The sequence below is a fragment of the Neovison vison genome, chromosome 3, assembly GCF_020171115.1.
Source record: "Neovison vison isolate M4711 chromosome 3, ASM_NN_V1, whole genome shotgun sequence".
NCBI lineage: Eukaryota > Metazoa > Chordata > Mammalia > Carnivora > Mustelidae > Neogale > Neogale vison.
In genome coordinates this window covers 47,922,107-47,936,275 of record NC_058093.1, presented here as the reverse complement: position 1 = coordinate 47,936,275, position 14,169 = coordinate 47,922,107, and the positions used below count along the sequence as shown (strand labels likewise).

The 14,169-nt window shown below is 43.4% G+C and overlaps 1 protein-coding gene across 1 annotated transcript in view; it reads left to right on the top strand.

Annotated features, from left to right (window-relative positions):
- LOC122903494 (contactin-associated protein-like 4) overlaps positions 1-14,169 on the top strand; it is a 126,803-nt gene that overhangs the window by 94,180 nt on the left and 18,454 nt on the right. Inside the window, exons 17-19 of the mRNA XM_044244361.1 lie at positions 3,354-3,524; positions 4,113-4,331; positions 9,501-9,740. Of these exons, the coding sequence (XP_044100296.1) occupies positions 3,354-3,524; positions 4,113-4,331; positions 9,501-9,740 (630 nt within the window). The remainder of the gene's footprint in view (positions 1-3,353; positions 3,525-4,112; positions 4,332-9,500; positions 9,741-14,169) is intronic.

Here is a 14,169-nt window from a genome sequence, read left to right as displayed (position 1 = left end):
GAACCTGTTGTATCTTAGGAACACCAGTAAGCTTCGTAGCAGCTGCCAACATTAGGGGAGTTCCCCACAGACCCAGAAGGGAACGCAGGCACTGAAGCCTGAGGTGGCTTCTCAGGCTGCTTGCCGTGTGAATAGCTGTAGGAGTAATTCTTCCTTCCTGTGAGCTCCTCGAATGTCTGCAGGTGCCTCCCCACACAGGGCAGCGGGTCTCCTGCACAGATGCGTGTGATGAGCTGTGTTCCCTTCCAGCTGGCCTCCAACCAGAACTGTCCCTATAGCCAGCCCCATGGTTCACTGTTTTCATGTGCATTTTCCTTTATATTTGATCCCAATTGTTACTTTCAAAAACACTACAGATTTCAAGAGGAGCCACTGAAGTATTGGATGGACACATGAGGGTTTATGTCCCAAAGCTGAAGCAGTAACCCTTAGTGTTTTCTCCTTAAGAAGCTGTGTTTAACAGTCTCTTAAATGATCAGAAAGATGGATTTGGCTAGAAAAATCGCAGTCAGTTTAGCAATTTTGTAATTTATACTTCCAGTTTTGAGAAGCAGATTTTTTATTTTCATATCCTTTTAATTTTTAAAGTAAACATCTTTGTTTTATAAAAACAGTGTGCCTTTAACATGGTCTCTATTCCTTTTTAAGTAATAATTATTGGGATAATTTATTAATAGGTCAAATAAAAACTTAGAAAAGAAAATATTTATGAAATCAGCCTTAACCCAGTCAGGCTAACAGAGCTGATTTCCCTGACTGGGCAGTGTCTGTCTATACAGCCATATTTCTCACACATGTGTGCACAGGACACACACACTGTCTACAGATACAGAGTCCATGTGTTACATTGAATATATAGTAGTGTTACATATATAATATATACAGTACATTGTGTATACGTATCTATATTAAAAACATACATAATGCTACATCTCTTTCTTATGTAAGTAAACATTCTATAACACACAGGTGCACCCACACACACCCATCTATATGCACATGAGATAAAGGTTGCCTTCAAGCAGGCCTGTTATCAGATCCCTACCTTTAAGGTCCATATGATAATGTGACTCTTTCCTGGGTGGCCCACAGCCCTTCCTGTCAGACCCCCCAGAGCAGGGCCCACGTAGGTCTGCTCCTACAGAACTCATGGCTCCCACCCGTGAGTTCCTGGACCCCGACTTCACACCCAAGGCACAGAGGACCCAGGCCCCTAAGGGTGCAGGCAATAGATAGGCACTGGGTCACCTTGTGCAGTTCCACCAACAAGAGCGCGGTGACCAAATAGTGTCCATATTAGTTCAAAGGCTTCAGCCACATAGAAGATGAGAGGTGCTCCCTCTCCGACTCGCTCATTGCGGAAACGTGTAGCCCACGGGAAACAGATTCTAGCCTACTAGATTAAACCAGTCCCCAGAGCTTCCCTTTGGTCTACTTACAAAACTGAAATGAAATGAAAGATATGCTTTTGTTGTTGTTTTTTCAGGTATAGAATTCAGTGATTCATCACTTACGTACAACACCAAGTGCTCCTCATGACAAGTGCCCCTCTTAATGCCCATCCCCCATCTAGCCCATCGCCCATCCCCTGCCCACCTCCCTCCAGCAGCCCCGTTTGTCCTCTGTTGTTAAGAGTCTGTTTTGTGGTTTGCCTCTTTTTTATTCCCCTATGTTCATCCATTTTGTTCCTTAAATTCCACACACGTGTGAAATCATGTGATATTTGCCTTTCCCTGATTGACTTACTTCACTCACCGTGACACCATCCATGTCATTGCAAACGGCAAGATTCCATTCTTTCTGACGGCTGCGTAAATACTGTATGTTTACAGCACGTCTTCTTTGTCCGTTCATCTGTGGATGGACATGTGGGCTCTTTCCCTAATTTGACTATTGTTGATACTGCTGCTGTGAACATGGGGATGCAGGTACCCCCTTGTATAGTGACTCAAAAGATAAACCTTTAAAACCGTTTTCTCTAATTTGGGATTTAAGCCCAAACATTCTTAAGGACCAGTCAGCTCATGTTTGGGAAGAGTCCTTCTTTTCTCTTTGGTGCTGTCCTAAGTCAGCATGCTGCTGGGAGAGCAGCGTGGTCCCACCAAGTGTGGCCGCAGAGACCCCTGTGACTGGCAATCACCTGCCATCTCCTTCATGAACCAGACCAGGACCTGCCCCTGGGAAGAACTGTGCAGAGGAAACCTTACCTCACCTCACCTAATTATCCTCTAGAAAAACAAAACATTCCCAAAATGTATCTCCACAGAAAGCCAGCAAAGGGGCTGTTGGCTCCACATGAGTCCCAGGAAAACCTGAGAACTGACATCTTGATTTGCCCCCCCCACCCCCAGCCAGAAAGCCGCAAAGCAGACCAGCTTGGCAGGAGGTGATGCTGGCTAGAGACACGCAGTGCAGAGGCTAGCCAGGACTGCGTCTGTCCTCTGGACATGGAGTGGAGAGGTATTTGAGGTGGCTGTTTTCTGACCATGCATGAGCTTATGCTCCAGGAAAAGTGATTCAGACGTGAGTGCTGTCAGGTATGGGGCCTCAGAGCCGGGACACAGGGTCATCACGGCCCAGGCTGTACACCATGCCCAACCTCAGGTTCAATAGGAGGCAACCCCAGCAAGAGGGAGGCCAGAACATACAAACTCAGAAGAAAAGTGCGGAGGAGCCCAACCAGAGGGTGGCTCCAAGTCACACTGCATCACAGGATCACGTGTTTTTGAAAGTTCATTTCCATCAAAGAGCTAATCCTTGGGAAGAAGCTTTTTATCTTTGAGAGGTTTTAGTTTCTTTATTTTTCATTGACTTTGAGCGATAGGAGATGCTGTGGCAGAAACCAGTGTGGGTGGTTACTTCCCACCCATCTTATCAGGACTCAGGGGAAAATGCTTGTCTGGGAGAGCAGGCTTGGTAGAGCATCTCCCCCTCTCCGTCCCAGTCAAGATGGGAGTACGCATTCTGGGGAACGAGCCTGGTGAGGCTGGAACAGTTTGGACCAGCTGAGTCCTGGGGTTATGATGGGCAACTCTGGACTTCTGCAGGATTTTTTTCAAACTCAGTTATGAAGATGCTTAACATTCCAAATGATGAGTTAAGGTCTGATGATAAACTGTGAAGAATGTTATCAGAGTGACTTGCCTGGATGCAGAGGAGACATCCCTAATGGGTGATGTGGAGATGGACACAGTTTGCAAGGACCTCTCTCCTGCCCTACAAGGAGAGGGTCTTCATGGATCCCCACTTCCATTGAGCTCTCAGTTCAGGCATCTTGTGGGCACGCTCAGGAAAAGGCAGCCAGGACAGCAAACACAGCTTTGAAAGTGTGACCTTTCCCTTCTGTCTCCTAGGATCCTTCTGGAACTCGGCTTCCTTCCACACAGAAACCTCATATCTTCACTTCCCCACTCTACATGCAGAGCTCAGCGCTGATGTGTCCTTCTTTTTCAAGACGAGAGCTTCATCTGGGGTGTTCTTAGAGAACCTGGGGATCACAGACTTCATCAGCCTGGAGCTACGCTGTAAGTTTCCAGAAAACTCTGTGGGGCGCTTGTCACTGGTCAAGGAGGCCTGGGCACTCCTCATCCCTCCATCCACCAGCTCCAGCCTGAGACTCGGGTCCAGTCCTGCAGGTCTGTGCCCTCTGCCCAGCGGGAGCAGTGGTGCACATGACAGCCAGTGGAAGCAGCAGTCCACAGAGGGTCCAGTCTGAGAAACATTCATCCAGGGGCAGACAGGGTTCGAGTTCAGCTAACTCTGCCACAGGGTGCTCACCCCCAAGCAGCCTGCCGCAGACATCCGTGCACCCCCAGCTTGTTCACGTTATAAAATGGGTGAAGGTCTGGACCAAGTTCTACACAAAATCCAGATGTTTTATAGTTTTTCTACACATGCAATTATGGTTTCAGTCTGGCACAGATCAAAGTGAATTAACACATTCTGAATCATATTTTTAAAAATCATTATTTTCCCAAGTACGAGATCCCTTTGCCCTCTGGTCTACCTGGAAAAATACTCTTCTGCCTGTGGTTGGAGGGAGGGCCACTCCCCTGTGTCCCCGAGGCCCCTCTGGGAAATGGCTCCAACCTTCCCATGTGTCGTGTTTCCAGCCCCAAGAGAAGTGGCCTTTTCCTTTGATGTCGGGAACGGGCCCTGTGAGGTCACAGTGCGGGCGCCCGGCCCCCTCAATGACGACCGGTGGCACCTGGTCCGGGCCGAGAGGAACATCAAGGAGGCCTGGCTGCAGGTGGACCTGCTCCCACCCGGGACACACACGGCCCCTGAGGACGGGCACATGCGCCTGCAGCTCAACAGCCAGCTCTTTGTGGGTGAGTGTAACCCGGCACCCTCCCCAAGCCTGGGGTGTGTGCAGTGGGGTGGATGACTCCAAGGAAAGGGGACAGGCAAGGCAGGGGTGGGACGTTAGCCCCATCGGGCAGCTCCAGGCTCTAGCAGCCGGGCCGCTCATGCTGGATGCTGACCTCCTGGCATGGCAACAAAGTGCCTTTGTCCCCAGTGTGGACACAGGAGCCAACTCGCTGCCCCGGGGGGTCAGGCACTGACTTCCCTGAGTCTGGCTCCCAACGGACAAGCAGCGGGCGCTGCTCTGGCCACTTTGTGTCCAGCAGTGAGGCAAACATCAGCGGCTCCCACTTCTAAATGCTGGGTCCCCAGCCAGGGCCCCCCCCGGAAACAGTGAGAGGGCCAGGAGGGTCAGCACCACCCCACATACCTTGACACCCCCACCCCATCAGTGGGCATTGTGGTCTCCTCCCCGACCCCTTCAGCCCCCACTGGCATCACTCCACTCAAGCCCTGTGGGGCTGCCACTGCGCTGGCCGCTTGGTTTTCCTTTTCCCGTGTGTTGTTCAGGAATGGCTTCACTGGGATTGGGGCATCAATAAGATGGAGGGATTAGCCCTCCTGTGACCACTCCACACATTCAAATGAATAAGGATACTGTTTATTTATTACAAACTCTGACAAATGAAAAATAGTCTCCAACTATTAATGAAATATCAAGCAGTCTCAGTTTGAACCAGATTCCCAGGATCCCTACAAACTGCCTCGTTGTCTTACAGTCTCCTACCCGAAAGAGGAAGCTTACCCTTATATCACAAACACAGTTTTTCCTATTTTCTGTATAATTGTTTTGCTCTTTTCTACTTTTTTTTCAACATGGGGCTTGAACACTTCAGCCTTGAGATCAAGACCTGAGCTGAGAAGGGAGTTGGGGGAAGTTGGAGGGGATGATAAACCATGAAAGACTGTGCACTCTGAGGAACTAACTGAGGGTTTTGGAGTGGGGGCAGGTGGGAGGTTAGGTGACCCTGGTGGTGGGTATTGTGGAGGGCATGTATTGCATGGGGCACTGGGTGTGGTGCACAAACAATGAATTCTGGAACACTGCAAAGAAATTTAAAAAGTAAACAAAAATTTAAAAAAAAAAAAAAAAGGCCTGAGCTGAGATCCAGCTGGTCGCTTAACGGACAGAGCCAGCCAGGTACCACTACCATTTTATGTTATTGGAGATATATTTATTGAAATTTCTATTCCTGAGGCACTGTACTAGACTCCTGAACTGTGGTCACTTGGCCAAACTTGAACAACATTTATAAAGATTTTTTTTAATTGAGTAAATATAAATAAGACATAAAACCCCTCAAATATCATGGGATATTTTCACTTCTTATGTTTTGTTTCTAGTGATTGAAACTTCTTTGAACCCCACTTTTATGTCCCATTTGTTACACTGGGTTAGTTAATCCTAAATCTTTGAAGCACTGATTAGTGTTCAAAGGTAAGATCTCAGACACGGTTCTGCGCCAGTGTCTGACCTCCTGAAGTTGCCGTGCTGTAGTAGGCTGTTTTCAAAGAATTTAAAACATCGGAAATAGCCTGAGAACATTGAACAATGGAGACACATGGTCTTCAGCCCTCTGTGCATAGTCTGCCCCGGGCTTTCCTGCACTGTGTCCTGCCCGTCCCACTGGGACTGTTTCAGGGAGGGTAAGCCTCACACTGTGCAAACACGCCAGCCCCAACCATCAGTGGCTGGGGCACTTTTCTGGGAAAACAGAAGCTATTCTCCACACAGAGTCAGTTCCTTCAACGTGCCATCCCACGTGTGATCCAGCCCAGGAGGGGAGCCTCGGGGGACAGCACGGTGCTGTGTCCAGATATCTCTGCCCCACCCTCTGCTTTGCCTCCTACTGCTCTGGGCAGTTGCCATTGGTACATGCATTTTGGAGACCTCGATCTCTTCGGAATCCCTTAGTGGAAAGCAGTCTTGTGTCTGAGCTTGATTCTTTAATGCAAATAACTGTAGGTATTGATTATGGGAGATTAATTACATAAGCATAATATACACATTTTTGAAAATGTTTTCTCAAAATGCAATTTATTTCTAGATTGTGAAATAAGAGAAACTTGATCTTCATTTTAGGAACTCATTTTCTTACCTACTTTGATCAGAAAAATAAAAGGTGGGCTGCAGTATAAAAAAAATTTCAGGATTTCTGAAACAATTGAGCAGAAGGATTTAATCTCTAGTTTGAGGATTTATCAAACAATATCCTCCTGACATATTTCAACTTTTGACTTTGTTTGCCCATTTGAAGATCTACCTCTTAAAAATGTTAAGGATACAAAACGTGTTGTTAGCTCTAGATCCCTAGAACTTATTTATCTCTCATAACTGAAACTTGGTGTTTTCAACCAGTAACCCTCCATTTCCTCCCCCATCCCCTCCCCGGAGCTCTGATGGCCACTACACTACACTCTGTTTCCATGAGTTTGATGATTCTGGATTCCACATATGAATGAGATGAGAGAGCATTTGTTTTGCTCTTTTGCATCTCATTTAGTATAATGTCCTCCACACCCACTCACGCTCTTACAAATGACAGGATTTCCTTCTTTTTTAAGGTTGAATAATATACCACATTTTCATATCTAATGTGAGGTATTTATGGACATTTCTGTTGTTTTCCTATTTTGGCTGCTGCAATAAACATGGGTGTGCAAGTATGTCCTCGAGATACTGAGTTCAGTTCCTTTGGATATATGCAGAGAAGAGTAAGGGAACCCTCTTACACTGTTAGTGGGAATGCAAGTTGGTGCAGCCTCTTTGGAGAACAGTGTGGAGATTCCTCAAGAAATTAAACATAGAGCTTCCCTATGACCCTGCAATTGCACTCCTGGGTATTTACCCCAAAGACACAGATGTCATGAAAAGAAGGGCCATCTGTACCCCAATGTTTATAGCAGCAATGGCCACGGTTGCCAAACTATGGAAAGAACCAAGATGCCCTTCAACGGACGAATGGATAAGGAAGATGTGGTCCATATACACTATGGAGTATTATGCCTCCATCAGAAAGGATGAATACCCAACTTTTGTAGCAACATGGACGGGACTGGAAGAGATTATGCTGAGAGAAATAAGTCAAGCAGAGAGAGTCAATTATCATATGGTTTCACTTATTTGTGGAGCATAACAAATAGCATGGAGGACAAGGGGCGTTAGAGAGGAGAAGGGAATTTGGGTAAATTGGAAGGGGAGGTGAACCATGAGAGACTATGGACTCTGAAAAACAATCTGAGGGGTTTGAAGTGGTGGGGGGGTGGGAGGTTGGGGTACCAGGTGGTGGGTATTATAGAGGGCACAGCTTGCATGGAGCACTGGGTGTGGTGAAAAAATAATGAATAATTTTTTTCTGAAAATAAATAAATTGGAAAAAAAAAGAAGAATAATTAACGGGTCATATGGTAATTCTATTTTTAACTTTCGAGGAAACCCCCTACTGTCTTCCACAGTGGCTGCACCAGTTTGCCTTCCTACCAACAGCGTCCCCTTTCTCCACATCCTCCCCAATATCTGTTAGCTCTGACCTTTCAGTAAAACCCACTCTAACAGTTGTGAGGTGATAAGCCACTACGGCTTTGCTCCGCACGTCCCTGGTCATTAGTGGTGCGGCGCTCCTTCTCATGTACATGCCGGCTGTCTGCATGCCTTCTTGGAGAAAGGTCTGTTCAGAGCCTTTGCCCATATATACTCAGGTGATTTTGGTTTTATGCTATTAAGTTGTAGAAGTTCCTTATATATTTTGCATATTAACCCTACACCATATATGTGTTACAAATATTTGATCCCAGTCTGTAGGCTGCTTTTTCAATTTGTTGGTTGTTTCCTTTGCTGGGCAGAAGCTTTTTAGTTTGATTGTTTTTCCTTTAATGTTTGTGTTTTGGTGTCCTACAAAAATATCATTGCCAAGACAGAGGCCAAGGATTTTTTTTTACCTATGTTTTTTTCTAGGTGCTTTATAGTTTCAGATCTTACATTTAAGTCTTCAATACATTTTGAGTTGATTTTTGTTTATGGTGTAAGGTAAGAGTCCAACTACATGTTTTTTGTTTTTTGTGGGTTTTTTGCACGTGGATCCAGTTTCCCAACACCATTTATTAAAGAGCTTATCCTTTCCTCATTTGTATTCTTGGTGCCCTTGTTGAAGATTATTTGAGTGCGTATGATTTGTGAGTTTAATTCTGGGCTCTCTATTCTGCTGCACTGGTCTTTTTACTTCTCTTTATGCCCATAACCTTTTATGATCCCTGTGGCTTTGTCACATAATTTGAAATCAGAAGGCATGATCTAAAGATTGCATTGGAGTCCTTTGGGGTATGTAAGATTTTTTGGATTTTTTTTTTCTCTTTGTGAAAATGCCAGTGGGATTCTGGTAGAGACTGCATCTGATCTGTAGATTGCTTTGGGTGGTAAAAATGTTTTGCCAATTCCTCTCCCAGTTCATGAACGTGGGCTATCATCCCCTTTAGCTATGTTTCCTCACAAATAGTGTTGGCAAACGCTGAGGTCAATGCTCTGGCGGGGCCCTCTGCAGACCTGCCGAGTTCACTGGGGAGACAAGCGACATCGGCCCCCAAACTCCCCAGGCAGAAAGCTGGAGTGATGGGAGAGCTTGACGTGCTATTTTCTCATGCCCGGAGCTGACTGCCATTTATGTCCACGCGCCCAGTGCCTTCAGAACTGTTGCTTGACATTGTTCTGGTTCCTTAAGTTATTTTCAAGGTGGGAGAGCAAATCCAGTCCCATTATTCCACTATTGCTGTAAATGGACGTCTGGGGTTTTATGCTTAAAAAGATTCTTATGTTTTAGCTAATAGGTCCACCACATTCCATTATCATCATTACAACAGTATTGATGTTTTATTAAGTCCCGCTCTATATTCTAATAAAACTAACTTAAAAATAAATTCCTCAGTTAACTAACAAGAAATCTGTTTAGAATAAACATTAAGCAAAGTCAAGCTGTTTAAAAAAAGTTTTTTCAGTGTCCTTGAATTTCTCCCAACTGTGTCAAAATTTACAATTTGAAAATTCTATCTGTTCATAATGATGTTTGAGGGCCCCAGTTTTGCGTCTTCCCGTCGAGCCCTGGCTGCACGGGGTCTGGACTGCATCTTGTGCTCTGTTTCAGGAGGCACGGCCACCAGGCAGAGAGGCTTCCTGGGGTGCATCCGATCCTTGCAGCTGAACGGGAAGGCGCTGGACCTGGAGGAGAGGGCAGAGGTCACCCCGGGGGTGCAGCCTGGCTGTCCGGGGCACTGCAGCACCTATGGGCATCTGTGTCACAACGGGGGGCGCTGCCAGGAGAGACCCCGGGGGTTCTCTTGCGACTGTGAGCTCTCTGCTTTCTCGGGGCCCTTCTGCACACAGGGTGAGTGTGGACCTGCTGGGAGGAGGGGCTGCTGGGGTGTGTGGACCCTGAGCCTCTTCTCCATCGTTCCATGAATGTATTCAGTTCTCAAATTCCTTCTGCAAATCACTCTTTTACAACTAATCTCATTTTATTGGAAAGAAACATGACTCCCCGAAAAGACAGGGCCGACGACTGTGAAATCTAACGTCAGTTCTGTGATTTTTCCGGAAACACCGTTTGAGCCTCCTTACTCCTACCTCGGGCCTGTGCCGTGAGATAACACGTGTTGGAAGTCTGTCTTGTGCCGCTCTGGTTATTTCAGTATTATTACATAAAGTAATGGCTTCAAGTTGTACAGGAAGAATTTTCCTCCAAAAATATATTTTATTGACATAATAAATACATTTCCCACTTGTACTAAGATGACTGAAATAGATCCACTTAACCATTTTGCTCCGAGGTTTACTGATGACCTCTTATTACAGTGAAAATGACAGAATCTTTTTAGTCTCATTCTGAGAGGTCACAAGCCATTCATTGAAAAATGACCGAGCTGATTGTAGCAGGGACACAATTCTTGGAATGTTCTTATGAGGTTTATACTTTCATAGACACTCACAGAATCTAACTAAAATCCACGCTCACCAAAATAAATGTCAACGCCTCCATTCAGGAATCTCTGAACTGTTGCCTTTTGACCTTAAAAGCCCGTGGGTTATAGAGAACAAACCTGGGAACCAAACTGGATCAGTTCTTGATTTTCAGAAGAATAAACAGCCTAGAAATGGTGGGAGCACAGTCACAGAAGCGATATGTGAAGACGAATGTGTGACGGTACTGGGTAGCCCCATTCCAGGTCACGTTTCACCTTCGCAGGCAAAATCCACTTGTAGCCCTGTTGACAGAGTCGAGTGGCCTCATGGACAGCTGCGGGGAAGGGAAGCCGAGCACTGGACACAAGGAGACCAGAGCGGATGAGCGCCCAGATTTGCTCGTGGTCTTCGCCCAAACCCTTGGCGAACACCCACGTGGGCAGACTCAGGAAGACCTCCAGACGTGGCATGGTGGTAGAGATGCAAGGGAGGCATGCCTGGGGAGACCGGGCTGAAGAGGGGGTGCAGGCATGCCGTTCACCCCCTGGAACGAACAGCAGCAACCACAGAAAAACAGAAACAAGAGCCAACAAAATTAAGAACATTTACAATGAGTTATCAACATTGTCTAGTTTTTAAAAAGTACTGAATGTGTAAAAAAAATCAAGAAATTATGTTGCATACTCAGGGGGAAAATGTAGTTAATAGGAATTGACTCTGAGTACGGCCTTTTTTTTGTTGTTTCAGCAGACAAAGACATTGAGTCATGATTATATCATATTCATCAATGGAATCAAATTCAGAGAAACAAAGAAAATAAGTCATCAACAAACAGATACACAACTTCAACAGACCAAAGAAAATCATATAAAAAACTGGCAGGAATATCAGAGCATAAAAATACAATTACAGCAGTTTTAAAAAATATTTATAACCAGATGAGCTCAACAGGGGAAGGAACCTGTGAACTTGACAGTAAGACAATAAAAATACTCCATTGGAAGAATAGAAAAAAATGAAAAAATTTTCAAGAGTCTCAAAATCTTCTGACAATATCACTAATTAAATACTTTAATTCTAGACAATCTTTGAGTCAAAGAAGACTCATAAATGAAACTAAAAAATATTTTAGGTAAAAATAAAAATATACCATATTAAAATTTGAGCTATACGACTGAAGTATTACTTAATGGGAAATTTATGACTATAAATTATTTTATTAGAAAACAATACAGGTATAAAATCAATTATATAAGTTTCCAATTTAGGAATTTAAAGAAAGAACAAAATGAAATCAAAGAAAGTAGAAGAGATAATAAAAATGAAGCAAAAATTAATGAAATAAAAATAGGCAAAGAAAAAAAATCAATGCAATCATGATTGAAATAACTAGCATTATATAACTATGTCAATGCAATTAAAAGCTAATTCATAGAAGAGATCAATAAAATTGATAAATTTCTAACTCAATGCCCAAGAAAAAAGGAACAAGGATACAAATTATAAATATCAAAAATTAAAAATACCAAAGAAGATGCTACACAAATTAAGAGGATAACAATGAAATATTGACAATATTGACAGCATTATGACAATAAATTTCCAGACTTAAATTAAATGGACACGTTTCTTGAAAGACACAAATTACCAAACCAAAGCATAATAGATATAAAATCTCAATAACCTACAACTACTACAGAAATTGAAGTTCTAATTAAAGTTCTTCCCACAATGGAAATTCCAGGACCAGAAGCTATTTGCTAGCAATTTCTACAGGAAAGATAATTCCAGTCTGATGCAGGCTGTTAGAGGACAGAAGGGAGGAGGAGCATTTTCCAAGGCAATTCATGAGCCTTCTAATAGTTTGATACTAAAATCAAACAAAGATTTTACAAGAAACAAAACATTCAAAAAAACTACAGAAATATACTCATGAATATTGACACCAAAACACTTAATAAAAAAAATCACCAAACCAAATCAAACACTTAGGAAAAAATACATGAATAAGTGGGATTAATCCAAAAGATGCAATGCTGTTTTAAGTTTTAAAAATCTCAAGAAAGACCTTATATCAACAGAATAAAAGAGAAAAACAGAGAAGTATATACAGAAAATACATTTGAGGGGCACCTAGGTGGCTCAGTGGGTTAAGCCTCTGCCTTCAGCTCAGGTCATGATCTCAGGGTCTTGGGATTGAGCCCTGCATCGGGCTCTCTGCTCAGCAGGGAGCCTGCTTCCCCTCTCTCTCTCTCTGCCTGCCTCTTTGCCCACTTGTGATCTCTGTCTGTCAAATAAATAAATAAAATCTTAAAAAAAAAAAAGATAAGAAAAAAAAAGAAGAAAAAAGAAAACATTTGACAAGTTCACTATGAAATCTGGGAATATAAGGTATCTTCCTAACTGAACAAAAGAAACCTAACATCATATCACTAACATATGCAGTGGTGCAAAATGTTTTCCCTCTGCAACCGAAGAAAGCAAAGATTTCTGTTCCCATCACTTCTTCCAATATGTTTGAGGTCTTAGCCATTGTAATAAGTCAAGGAAAGGCCATAAAGACTGTACATTTTAGGGGCACCTGGGTGGCTCAGCGGGTTAAAGCCTCTGCCTTCAGCTCAGGTCATGATCCCAGGGTCCTGGGATGGAGCCCCACATCGTGCTCTCTGCTCGGCAGGGAGCCTGCTTCCTCCTCTCTCTCTGCCTGCCTCTCTGCCTACCTGTGATCTCTCTCTGTCAAATAAATAAGTAGAAACTTAAAAAAAAAAAAAAGAAGACTGTACATTTTAGAAAGAAGAAATAAAACTCTCCTTAGTCATGGAGGATATAATTATCTATATAAAATATAGACAGTTCACAGAAACCTACTAGATTTAATGAGGGAGTTTAGTGAGGTCACAGAATACAAAGTCAATATACAAAATTCAAGTTAATTTTTATATACTAGTTATGAACAACTGGAAAAACTTTTAAAAAGATTGTATTTGCAATAGAATTCAAAAACGTGAAATATTTACAGACATGTGGAACAAGTAAGTGTAAGACCTGTCCACGGAAAATGACTAAAAGAAATTAACATCTAAAGAAATGGATGAACATACCATGTCAATGAACTGGATCACTCATTACTATCACTATATCATTTATTACCAAACTGATATGTGGATTCAACACTCCCACTGGTATTTCAACAGCATTGTAAATTAATTCTAAATTTTATATGGAAATGCATAAGGCCTTGGATTTCCAAAGCATTTTAAAAAGAACAAGTTATGGTGAAAAGAATAGAGAATTCATAAATGGGGTTGACACTTAAAACTTGACACTTAACCCACTCTATATAAATATTAGTTTGAGACAAAATAAAAATTTAAAAACCATAATGTATGATTTCATTTATATGAAATTCTAGAATTAACTTAGAGTAACAGAAAGCAAACCAGTGGCTGCCTCCGCATGGGGCCTAAGGAAGAAACTGAATTGTGCTTCTTTGTGTCAAGAAGCACAAAGGGCAGAAGAAAATTGGAAATGTTCTGAATATTGACTGTGGATGTTGTTTCATGGGTATGCTCGTCTCCTAACACTCTGCAAATTTTACATTTTAAGTGGATGTGTTTATTGTCCCTAGTTATAGCTCACTGAGCTCCACTAAGAAGGTATTTCCCCTCCTCTATGGCTCTGTATCCATATTCACAAAATGTAACCTGAAGGTCTTCTTGCTGATAAACATCACCCCAGAGGTCCCCCTGGTGAGCAAGAAGGAAAGAACTCTCAGGTGGTCTTGGTGTGGGTTTGCAGGGAGGTGATATGAGGGCCATGCCAGGAGGGGGGGACCTGCTGTAGCCATGGAGATG